The 13,380-nt window shown below is 36.8% G+C and overlaps 1 protein-coding gene across 1 annotated transcript in view; it reads left to right on the plus strand.

Annotated features, from left to right (window-relative positions):
* The window catches only part of ADAM18 (ADAM metallopeptidase domain 18), a 108,340-nt gene that overhangs the window by 82,625 nt on the left and 12,335 nt on the right, over positions 1 to 13,380 (plus strand). The window contains exons 16-18 of the mRNA XM_027530053.1: positions 1,713 to 1,896; positions 5,767 to 5,847; positions 12,314 to 12,428. Of these exons, the coding sequence (XP_027385854.1) occupies positions 1,713 to 1,896; positions 5,767 to 5,847; positions 12,314 to 12,428 (380 nt within the window). The remainder of the gene's footprint in view (positions 1 to 1,712; positions 1,897 to 5,766; positions 5,848 to 12,313; positions 12,429 to 13,380) is intronic.

Below are 13,380 nucleotides of genomic sequence, written 5' to 3' on the forward strand. Positions count from 1 at the left end.
TGTCTAAGATATGGAAGAAGGAAAAGAAAAGGTGGAAGGAATTGTGAAAGTTAGCAAGCATGACTTACATGGACTTCATCTGAGATGATGGTAGTATATGAATTTTCCCAAAATAAAATCACTAGATGACACTGGAATTCAATAGCTCAATTCATCTGCTTTCATCAGATTCCAGGAATTCAAGCAGATTGCCAGTTCCAAGAATTCAACCATAAATGCAAATTTTGAGAGAATGGACTTTGGAAGAGGAGTTTGTATTTCAATAGCCAGACTAGAAAAAGATCTATCATGTAAAGTCGGTTTAAGATATTTTGAGATACATTCTATACGAAGAGAATAGAGCAACAATAAAAAGAGTTATTTCGATCTGAGAAACAAGAAAAATGAGACTGGAAGGAGAGAAACTTGGAAAAAGATTTGGAAATGGAATCCCACTCTCATTTCAATCTTCACGATGCGTGCATGCTCAGTCATGTCCGACTCTTGCAACCCCATGGATTGTAGCTCACCAGGCTCCTCTGTCCATGAAATTTTCCATACAAGAATACTGGAGTGGGTTGACATTCCTACTCCAGGGGATATTCCTAACCCAAGAACTGAACCCACATCTTGGCAGGCAGATTCTTTACCACTGTGCCACCTGAGAAGCCCTCACTTCTTGATACCATTAAACTAATCTCTGTTATTTTAAAAGGACCTCCCATGGAGAATTCCCCAGGAGTTCAATAGTTAGAACTCCATGCTTTCACTGCTGAGGGTACAGACTTAATTCCTGGTCAAGGGACCTAATATCCTGCAAGCCACAAAGCCAAATAAATAAATCGTTAAAACACACACACACACACACACACACAAAAAAAAGCCTCTTCATGGTCTTTTAGAACAAGGGGATGAGATTTTTGAATGAAAGACATTTGGAGAGATAACAGGGACATGCTCAACAAACACATATCAATAACTAAGAATTGTTTTTTCATTTGAGGATGAGAGTTGGTAGATTTGAGTGATTCCAAGAGCAAGAAGTGACATCAATTATTTTCCAGGGCATAAACTAGGAATATTGGAAGTCTCTTAGAGAAGCCAGTGTTCTACCCATCGATAGGTAAATAAACTATTTATGGGATAAACTTTGGTATGGCTTATGCCAAATATGGGGTCTAAAAGTTTCTGAATTCTCAGGAAAGGAATACAGAATGACTGGAAATATGAACATATTCAAAGAATCTTGGGATCAAAAGGAACAGTCTGTATATTAAATAGATTTACTGACTTAAGATCATGGCCATTACAATAAGCATAATTAGAAGGGTCTCAAAATATGCATAAAGTATAAATAAATGCAGTCAGTCACTCTCAACAAACGTTGAGTAACAAACCAGCAGCCTGGTCAAGCTTTATCAAAGTGGGAGCATGTGAGGAATTTTCTGAGTGTGATCCGTGTAATGGGCTAGATAACAAAACTGAGTACTAAAATAGGCAATGAAGTCATGTCTGAACATCTGAGTTCATTGTGTAGTTTTCAATCCTGCTACTGCTGTGCCAGTTAATTGTATCACATTCAGATGTGCACAGCGACATTTGGCATTCTTCTGATTTTTTACTATTCGTTAAACAACATTTATGTTATCACTGATGTGATACAATACTTATTTAAAACTTAAGTTTCATTAAAGGACAGAATGATAAGACATTGTTTTGTTTCCCCTCTCCAGGGATGTTCTTTGTGGAAAATTAGCTTGTGTTTGGCCACAAAATAGTACTTATAGAAGTGATGTTCGATCTGCCGTTTATTCATATTCTCAAGGACTTCTGTGCGTAACTACTGCGTCATCAGTGAGATCAGGTGGAAGAGACTATACCTATGTGGCTGATGGCACCGTGTGTGGAGCACAGATGGTAACAAACCATGTTCACTTGCATGTACCTGTGTTAGATAATGGAATTATCAGTTACTATATTCCACGATGACTATCCCAATCATACAGAAAGGATTTGAACCTGGCACTGCCATTTATTTCCCATATGATATGGAAAAGATTATTAAACCAAGCCTCGGTAATCAAATAACATTGGATTAATCTGTCATCAGTCCTCAGGGACAAGATGCATTTTTAAGCACAGGAGTCTACTGACAGTTGATTCTGTTTAGATCTTTGAATTCTGATGGTTTTAAATCATAAAATTCTAATTTTGTGTTTTTAATTTTTCCTGCTTCAGAAAAAACATAATTGAGCATTCATATTTTATCTGTATTGTCAAAATATAAGTGTGAGAAATTTGGAGGACCCAAACCAGAAGTCTGTACTGGCAGAGCACAGCTATAGCAATGTACGAGCTCATGTTGAGATGTACATGTAGTACTATTTATGTAGCTAAAAAACAAAGGGAGAAGAAAAATAGTTCAGAAGCTAAGGGAGTCAGTCTGAAATATGAATGCACACATTCCAGAAAATATAAGGCAGCAGTTGTAAATCAGTGTTTTATGTAAATGGCATTTAGTACTTATGTATTAAAAATAAAGCAAAACCTTTTTTTAAAATTTTATTTTATTTTTAAACTTTACAATATTGTATTAGTTTTGCCAAATATCGAAATGAATCCGCCACAGGTATACATGTGTTCCCCATCCTGAACCCTCCTCCCTCCTCCCTCCCCATACCATCCCTCTGGGTCGTCCCAGTGCACCAGCCCCAAGCATCCAGTATCATGCATCGAACCTGGACTGGAGACTCGTTTCATACATAATATTATACATGTTTCAATGCCATTCTCCCAAATCTTCCCACCCTCTCCCTCTCCCACAGAGTCCATAAGACTGATCTATACATCAGTGTCTCTTTTGCTGTCTTGTACACAGTGTTATTGTTACCATATTTCTAAATTCCATATATATGCATTAGTATACTGTATTGGTGTTTTTCTTTCTGGCTTACTTCACTCTGTATAATAGGCTCCAGTTTCATCCACCTCATTAGAACTGATTCAAATGTATTCTTGTTAATGGCTGAGTAATACTCCATTGTGTATATGTACCACTGCTTTCTTATCCATTCATCTGCTGATGGACATCTAGGTTGCTTCCATGTCCTGGCTATTATAAACAGTGCTGTGATGAACATTGGGGTACCCATGTCTCTTTCCCTTCTGGTTTCCTCCGTGTGTATACCCAGCAGTGGGATTGCTGGATCATAAGGCAGTTCTTAAAATGGTTAATCAAACAGCTGGTTTTTCTGTCTGCGTTGAGCAGTCCTATCCCCTTGGGAACTTGCTTCTTGTGGTCAGCACCTTCTAACATGGCTCCACTGCTCCCACTTCCTGATACTCACTCCCCATGTGATCCTCCTCGTCTGTGTGTGCACTGGATATGCTGACTGCTTCTAAGAAAGAGAAGATGGTGAAAGTTATGGCGTGTCATTTATAAGATTCGTTTTAGAAAAGACAGTGACTTCTGTTTGGCATGCACTTTCTTTCTCTCACCTTCTCAGCTTGCTTGCTTTGCTAAAGCAATCTACATGGTGGAGAAACTCATACAGAAAAGCTTTTCATGATATCAATTTGTCAATTTTTCCTTTCATGGAACATGTGTTTTGTGTCAAGTCTAATAAGCCTAGTTATAACCCTGGGTCATGAAGATAGTCTCACAGATTTTTTTATTTCTAAAAATATGTAATATTGTGTTTAACATTTAAGTTTGTTTTACATTTGGTTTATTTTCAGTTAATTTACTTTAACCTGAGGTTTAGGTTGAGGTTCATTTTTTTGGACTTTTGTCAAAAAAATGAATTGAGGGTATTTTCGTGAGTCTGTTTTTGGATTGTCTAGATTGTTATATTAATCTGCAGGTCTATATATCTACCAATATCATGTTCTTTTGATTACTTTAGCAATTTCAGTTCAGTTCAATTCAGTTCAGTCACTCAGTTATGTCCAACTCTTTGTGACCCCATTAATCGCAGCACACCAGGCCTCCCTGTTCATCACCAATGCCCGGAGTTCACCCAAACTCATGTCCATCGAGTCGGTGATGCCATCCAGCCATCTCATCCTCTGTCATCCCCTTTTCCTCCTGCCCCCAATCCCTCCCAGCATCAGAGTCTTTTCCAATGAGTCAACTCTTCGCATGAGGTGGCCAAAGTACTGGAGTTTCAGCTTTAGCATCATTCCTTCCAAAGAAATCCCAGGGCTGATCTCCTTTAGAATGGACTGGTTGGATCTCCTTGCAGTCCAAGGGACTCTCAAGAGTCTTCTCCAACACCACAGTTCAAAAGCATCAGTTCTTCGGTACTCAGCTTTCTTCACAGTCCAACTCTCACATCCATACATGACCACAGGAAAAACCATAGCCTTGACTATGGGGCCATGTTAATCTTCTCTGTGTCATTCCAGTTTTAGTATATGTGCTGCTGAAGTGAACACTACAGTAAGTTTTGAAATCAAGAAGTGTGAGTCCTCCAATTCTGTTCTTTGTAAAGACCATTTCAGCTATATAGACTCTCTTGTGATTCCATGTGTATTTTATGATGGGTTTTTCTATTTATGAAAAAAACATCTGTCTTGAAATTTTGACAGATTGCATTGAATTTATAGATGTTTTGGATAGTATTGATATATTAATAATATTATGTCTTCCAGCCCATATACACAGGATAAATTTTATTTTTCTGTTTTAATTTTTTTTTTAATATTTCTTTCAGTTTTCAGTGTATGCTTCTTGGTTAATTTTAATTGTCTAATAATAGTGGATGCTATTCTTCTTGAATGGTATTCTTAATTTCCTTTTTAGAATGTCCATTGTTTAGAAATGTCTTTAGTTTTATATGTTAATATTTTATACTGCAAATTTACTGAATTGTTGATTAGTTCTAACAAACTTTTGTGTATGTGGAGTCTTTAGAGTTGACATACAAGATTATATCACCTGCAAAGAGATAATTTTGCTTGTTTATTTATAATGTGTGTGCTTTTCATATTTTCTTGCCTGATTGCTCTGGCTAGCACTTCCAATATTATATCCAAGAGAAAGAGCAAAAATGTACTGGTATACACAACATCATTTATTCATTGGCTATATGTTAATTTTCAGGAAATAATTGCAAAATGCTAAATTTCATTCTTCTTTTCAGTGACTTCATCATGTGTTATGCTGATGTATTTAAAAAAGTCAAGAGAAATAAGTTAAGAGCTTAGCTTAAATAATAGAGAAAAGTAAATGAGGGGGGGGAAAAAAATGACTAATTTAACCCTTGATTAACCACTTCAACATAACTAGGGTTTTGCAATGCATATTAGGTTAAAATATTTCTCTTGATGGATTATTATAATTAGTATTATAACAAGGATTTATGATAATGTACCATCCAAAATAATAATTTATATTTTACACTAAAACTAAAATAATAAATTGTTTTCCAGTTTTTGAGCAGACAAATCATTAATATTAATCTAACCAATTATTCATAGCAGAACATTAACTCCCATAATGGTGATTCTCATTTCAGTTCCCAATTGTAAGTATCAAAACCAAAATCATGTGGCATCACTACATAAACTGTGTTAAGGTGAACACTCTCAGATTTTTTTTTTTAACTCTTACTATTGTTTGGATTTTTGTATTGGATTGACGGAATCTTTGTTCCAAAATCAGAGTGATGCATAATATAAAGTCTCAGTAAGTATGTCTTTTGTTCTTTTGTATACACATGATATAGTTAATTCCTTGTGTCAGATTTGTAAATAACTATGAAATATTTGCTTGTTTTGTTTTAGTATTGTATAAATAAAACCTGCAAAGAAGTTCCTTTAATGGGATATAATTGTAATGCCACTATAAAATGCAGAGGAAATGGGGTAAGCTACTTTTGTTTTTGTAATTCTAAATTTTATGTTATTTTTTGAGTAATTCAGCGTAAAAAATCTATCCTGTTTGGGAGAAATGAAAATCTAAGTTGCTCTTTTATCCAGGCTTGCCTAGGAATAGCTAACTAATATAAAGAAAATCAGCTGATTACCAATCGATCAAAACACTATTTAGTGAACTGTACTATATGTGTACTGAATTTATTGTAAGCACTCAAAACTTATGAATTGGTAACACATTTAAATTAAAAAAAATAATTTTCTCATGCAAATAAATGCATATTTTGCTTATATTGTGGGCATATTTCTTCTTCCTCATACTCTTCATAATTAAAATTTAAAGCTATATAGTATTTTACAGAAGATATTCTTAAAGACATGATAGAGAATTTCTGAAGTTTTTATGAAGAGGCTTCTACTAGAAAGTATCTTTATGCAAAAAACATTTTTTTCTCAACTGTTTATCCATTTTAATCTGGCAATACAGATTTGTAGTTACTTTTGCATTTAATATTTACTTCTTAAAAATGTATAATTTGGGACCCTTGTTTCACTGCTTTCCAAAAAGATAATCAGTGTATAATTCGGTCAACATTATAGAAATGAAATTAAATTTATCAGTATTCAGTTTTGTAATATTCAGTGTTACAATTTACTTGGTTGGTTTTAGAAGATATAGAATGCTACTGCTTTGTCTTGAATTTTCTATGAAACTTTTCTGTAAACAAAAAGGATCGCTACATTTTCATGTTTGTCTTTTACTTTCATTGTTGTTCATTTTAATTGTTACCATTGTTGGTCTGATCTTTTGCTCTTCTTTGTTCAATTCTCTGCTTTAAGCCTTCAGCCTCAATATTTTTTGTAAAATCTCAAACCAAACTTATAGTCTGCAGTTTATTGATACATTTTTAGCTGTAATTAACATACAATATCATATTAGTTTCAAATGTCAGTTCAGTTCAGTCACTCAGTTGTGTCCAACTCTTTGTGACCCCATGGACTGCAGCACACCAGACCTCCCTGTCTATCACCAACTCCCGGAGTTTACTCAAACTCATGTCCATTGAGTTGGTGATGCCATCCAACCATTGTATCGTCTGTCGTCCCCTTCTCCTCCTGCCTTCAATCTTTCCCAGCATCAGGGTCTTTTCAAATGAGTCAGTTCTTCACATCAGGTGTCCAGAGTATTAGAGTTTCAGCTTCAGCATCAGTCCTTCCAATGCATATTCTGGACTGATTTCCTTTAGGATGGACTGGTTGAATCTCCTTGCAGTCCAAGGGACTCTCAAGAGTCTTCTCCAACACCACAGTTTAAAAGCATCAATTCTTCTGCAATCAGTTTTCTTTTTAGTCCAACTCTTACATCCATATATGACTACTGGAAAAACCATAGCTTTGACTAGGTGGACCTTTGTCATAATTTGATACTTTATACATTACAAAATTAATATTCCAGTAAGACTAGGTTTATGTACATTCTATTTTATAGTAAAAAGTTTTATTTAAAAAATCCAAAATATAGCTACTTTGATGTTCCTAAGAGATTTGGTCTATTATGTTAATTTTTTTTTCTAAAATTTATATTATAGGGAATTTATCTATTTAGATTTTATATTCTAGATAAATGTTGTTTCTGACATGACATTGTTTATCTGTTTTAATCGGAGAGATAGGGTGCTGGAATACCACTTTAAAGTAGAGAGAAATATATCTTGTGCAGTATGCATTTAAAGTTCTAGCATATCAACAATGCAAAAATGTCTTTCCACATTAAAAAAAAATCATTGGCACAAAATTATTAAGTTTTAGTTCTGCTCTCCCAAAACTTTGTAAGCTCAGTTGGACTGTTCTATTTCCTTCAGTCCTGTCAAAGAGAAATGTGATGGTAGTTTAATTCCATTTTATTTGTGCTGAATGCTATGAGATTACTTTTCTTCATTTTCTGACATTAGAAGTATTACTGACAAGTGACTAAGGTATACGTTTTCATTTCGTTTTTTTCTGCTAAGAACTCCTTGGGTTAGAAAGATCCTCTGGAGAAGGAAATGGCAACCCACTCCAGTATTCTTACATGGGAAATCGCATGGACAGGGGAGCCTGGTGGGCTACAGTCATGGGGTTACAAAAAGTCAAACACGATTTACCAACTAAACACCTAACACTAGAAAGTCAAATTACATATCTAGTCTGAAATAGCAAGTCATTCTTCACTTAGTAAAATTTAATAATATTTATTTGCTTATTGCTTCTGCTCTAGCTAACCATCTTTTTTCTTTCACTACATTAGTAAAAATGTAATGATGGTAACCTCTGCTGTTTATGTTAAATCAGGATAGGGGAAAATTTGGGGATTAGATCTGAAATATGAAATAAATGATATTTTAGTCTTAATTTCAAAATTTTACATTAAAATATTTATCACCAGAGCGTTGTGTGTGTATGTGTGTGCTCAGCTGTGTCCAACTCTGCAACTCCATGGACCATAGCCTGCAAGCCTCCTTTGTCTATGGAATTTTTCCAAGCCAGAATTCTGGAGTGGGTTGCCATTTCCTAATCCAAGGGATCTTCCCAAACCAAGGTTGAACCCACATCTCTTGTGTCTGCTGCATTGGCAGGCAGATTCTTTACCACTAAGGCCACCTGGGAAGTTGGGCTACACTAAATACCAAAAAAAAAAAGAGAGAGAGAGAGAGAGATATTGATGTGTAAATTAGAAGAACACTTTTGGATTACAGTATTATAAATAAAACTCATTTTATTGAAATCAATTTTGATATGTAGGGAAAATAAATTTAAAATTTCAATAATCTTTCAGTTCAGTTCAATCGCTCAGTCATGTCCAACTCTTTGTGACCCCATGAATCACAGCACGCCAGGCCTTCCTGTTCATCACCAACTCCCAGAGTTCACTCAAACTCATGTCCATCGAGTCGGTGATGCCATCCAGCCATCTTATCCTCTGTCATCCCCTTCTCCTCCTGCCCCCAATCCCTCCCAACATCAGGGTCTTTTCCAATGAGTCAACTCTTCGCATCAGGTGGCCAAAGTATTGGAGTTTCAGCTTTAGCATCATTCCTTCCAAAGAACACCCAGGGCTGATCTCCTTTAGAATGGACTGGTTGGATCTCCTTGCAGTTCAAGGGACTCTCAAGAGTCTTCTACAACACCACAGTTCGAAAGCATCAATGCTTCAGTGCTCAGCTTTCTTCACAGTCCAACTCTCACATCGATACATGACCACTGGAAAAACCATAGCCTTGACTAGATGGACCTTTGTTGGCAAAGTAATATTTCTGCCTTTGATTATGCTATCTAGGTTGGTCATAACTTTCCTTCCAGGGAGTAAGCGTCTTTTAATTTCATGGCTGCAATCACCATCTATAGTGATTTTGGAGCCCAAAAAAATTAAGTCTGACACTGTTTCCACTGTTTCCCCATCTATCTGCCATGAAGTGATGGAACCAGATGCCATGATCTTAGTTTTCTGAATGTTGAGCTTTAAGCCAACTTTTTCACTCTCCTCTTTCACTTTCATCAAGAGGCTTTCAGCCATATGGGTGGTGTCATCTGCATATCTGAGGTTACTGATATTTCTCCCAGCAATCTTGATTCCAGCTTGTGCTTCCTCCAGCCCAGCATTATCTATAAACCCCCCAAATTTGTCATTATCAGCATACATGGACAAAACACAATGTCTCCAATATAATGATAGGAAATAACCATAAATGTCTATTTCTTAAAATGTGCTAGCCCTATATTTATACCTTTAGGTATGGGAATAAATTCATAATTTTTCATTAGTGATGTTTGTTTGGCAAAAACCTGGGAATGAGTGTTTATATGTTTGTGGATGTGGATATGTGTGTTTATCTGTGAATATATGTAAAACAGAAAGTGCTTAGCAGTGGAGAGGGACTTAATTAGTGGATGAAGGCCCTCTTTTGTGTGTTAGTTGTTCAGTCATTTCCGACTCTTTGCGGCCCCATGGAGTATCGTTGCCAGGCTCCTCTGTCCATGGAATTCTCCAGGCAGGAATATTGGAGTGGGTAGCCATTCCCTTCTCCAGAGGATCTTCCTGAACCAGGGATCAAACCTGGATTTCCTGCATTACAGGCAGATTCTTTACTGTCAAGCCCAAGGGAAGCACTATGTATCAATATATAGTCTTTAATAAACTTAGAAGACAAGCATTTTGCCTTCTTGCATTTCTTTGTCTTGGAGATGGTTTTGGTCAAAACCTCCTGTACAATGTTACAAACCTCGGTCCATAGTTCTGCAGCCATTCTGTCTACCAGATCTAGTCCCTTGAAACTATTCATCCCTTCCCCTGTAAAATCATAAGGGATTTGATTTAGGTCATTCCTGAATGGCCTAAAAGGAGAAAAGGAAAGATATATCCAACTGAATGCAGAGTTCTAGAGAACAGCAAGGAGAGAAAGCCTTTTTAGGTGGAAAATGTAAAGAAATAGAAGAAAACAATAGAATGAGGAAGACTAGAGCTCTCTTCAAGAAAATTAGTGATACCAAGGGAACATTTCATGCAAGGATGAGCACAGTAAAGGACAGAAATGGCAAGGACCTGATAGAAGCAGAAGAGATTAAGAAGAGGTAGCAAGAATACACAGAAGAACTGTAGAAGAAAGTCTTAATGTTCCGGATAACCATGATGGTGTGGTCACTCATCTAGAGCCAGACATCCTGGAGTATGAAGTCAAGTGAGCCTTAGGAAGCATACCTATGAACAAAGCTAATGGAGGTGATGGAATTCCAGCTGAGCTATTTCAAATCCTAAAAGATGATACTGTTAAAGTGCTGCATTCAATATGCCAGCAAATTTGGGAAACTCAGTAGTGGCCACAGGACTGGAAAAGGTGAGTTTTCATTTCAGTCCCAAAGAAAGGTAATGCCAAAGAATGTTCAAATTACCATAAAATTGCACTCACTTCACATGCTAACAAGATTATGATCAAAATCCTTCAAGCTCGTCTTCAGAAGTACATGAACCGAGAACTTCCAGATGTACGAGTTGGATTTAGAAAAGGCAGAGGAACCAGAAGTAAAATTGCCAACATCCATTGGATCATAGAAAAAGCAAGGAAATTCCAGAAAAAAACAAAAAACAAACAAACAAAAACATCTACTTCTGCTTCACTGACTATCTTAAACACTTTTTCTGTGTGGATCACAACAAACTGGAATATTCTTAAAGAGATAAGAATACCAGACCACCTTATCTGCCTCCTGAGAACCTGTATGCAGGTCAAGAGAGGCCAGTCAGAACTGGACATGAAGCAAAAGATTGGTTCCAAATTGGGAAAGGAGTATGTCAAAGATGTATATTGTCATCCTGCTTATTTAACTTATATGCAGAGCATATCCTGCAAAATGACGGACAGGATGACTCACAAGCTGGAATCAAGACTGCTGGGAGAACTATCAACAACCTCAGGTATGCAAATGATAGCACTCTAATGGCAGAAAGTAAAGAGGAACTGAAGAGACTCTTGATAAGGATGGAAGAGGAGAGTGAAAAAGCTGGCTTAAAACTCAGCATTCAAAAAATGAAGATCATGACATCTGGTCCCATCTGCTGCTAAGTCGCTTCAGTCGTGTCCAACTCTGTGCGACCCCACAGACGGCAGCCCACCAGGCTTCCCCGTCCCTGGGATTCTCCAGGCAAGAATACTGGAGTGGGTTGCCATTTCCTTCTCCAATCTGGTCCCATCACTTCATGGCAAATCAGTGGGGGAAAAGTAGAAACAGTGGCAGATTTCATTTTCTTGGACTGCACAATCACTGAGAATAGTGACTGCAACCACAAAATTAAAAGATGCTTCTTGGGAAAAAAATATGACACATCTAGATAGCATATTAAAAATCAGAGACATCACTTTGCCTACAAAAGTCCATATAGTCAAAGCTCTGGTTTTTCCAGTAGTCATGTATGGATGTGAGAGTTGACCATAAAGAAGGCTGAATCCCAAAGAATTGATGCCTTTGAACTGTGGTGCTGGAGAAGACTTTTGAGAGTCCCTTGGACAGCAAGGAGATCAAGCCAGTCAATCCTAAAGGAAATAAACCATGAACATTCATTGAAAGGACTGATGCTAAAGCTGATGTTCCAATACTTTGGCCACCTGATGGGAAGAGCAGACTCATTGGAGAAGACCCTGATGCTGGGATATATTGAGGGCAAGAGGAGAAGGGAGCAACAGGATGAGATGGTTGGATGGCATCACTGATTCAATGGACCTGAGTTTGAGCAAACTCAGGGAGATAATGAAGGACAGAGAAGCCTGTTGTGCTACAGTTCATGGGTGGCAAAGAGTTGGAAACAACTTAGCAACTGAACAACAACAAACTTAGAAGATCAGGGATTTTATTCTTTTGAAAGTAAGTATATATGACATACAGAGACTATCATGATTCATAGTAATTACACATTTTTCTGTTTCAGATATGTAATAATTTAGGCAATTGTCATTGCATTCCTGACTATACACCTCCAGATTGTGAATTACACATTGGTTCACCAGGAGGAAGTATTGATGATGGATATGATCATAAATCTTGTGAGTAGAAATTAAACTTTTAAATTCTAGAATGTTTTAAAAATAAAGCATCAAAATAGGATGCTTTATGAAATAAAGAAATACACTATTAACTAAAATCTTTCATGATCTCCCAAGTGACTAAAAGAATTACTTTGAATAGTGGCTTTCATTAAATTAATGTTAAATAACATTTGCAATGTGCTTTCCACAGAGACACCCAGTTTTAATCAACTCAGTTACTAAAATACAATATAGTACTCAAGTTTCAATAAACATCATGTGTGCTCAGTCGCCTCAATCATGTCTGTCTCTTTGTGAGCCTATGGACTGTGGCTCAGCAGGCTCCACTGTTTATGGGATTTTCCAAGCAAGAATAGTGGAGTGGATTGCCAGTTCCTCCTCCAGGGGGTCTTCCCAACCCAGGGATCGAACCCAACCCTGCATTGGCAGGCAGGTTCTTTACCACTAATGCCACCTGGGAAACCCTAATAAACATCATAGCATGAATTAAAAAATAAATATGGATGGGTGAACATCATGCAAATTATTTGCATTCCATGTTATTAAAAACTTTACAGGTTATTAAAAAGCACGTCTAGGATAAGGTGTTTATTTTGAATGAAATTTATGTAAAAAATGTATGACGAAATATAAGTATACGTATTTACTAGGAAATAATAGTAAATCACATTTTGAGTGATGAAGTACAAGTTTATACTTTCTCTAGTTTCCATGAATGAAGGCAAGTTGCTATTCATTGATTCAACATCTATGATAAAAACTCTCAATAGGGCTTCCTTTGTGGGAAGAATCCACCTGCCAATGCAGAGGACATGGGCTCAATCCCTGGTCCGGAAGGATTCCACATGCCACAGGACAGCTAAGTCCACCCACTGCAGCTATTGAATTGATATGCCCTAGAGCCTGAGCTCCACAACAAGAGAAGCCAGCTCAGTGAGAAACCCGCACA

This window comes from Bos indicus x Bos taurus, chromosome 27, assembly GCF_003369695.1.
Source record: "Bos indicus x Bos taurus breed Angus x Brahman F1 hybrid chromosome 27, Bos_hybrid_MaternalHap_v2.0, whole genome shotgun sequence".
Lineage (NCBI taxonomy): Eukaryota > Metazoa > Chordata > Mammalia > Artiodactyla > Bovidae > Bos > Bos indicus x Bos taurus.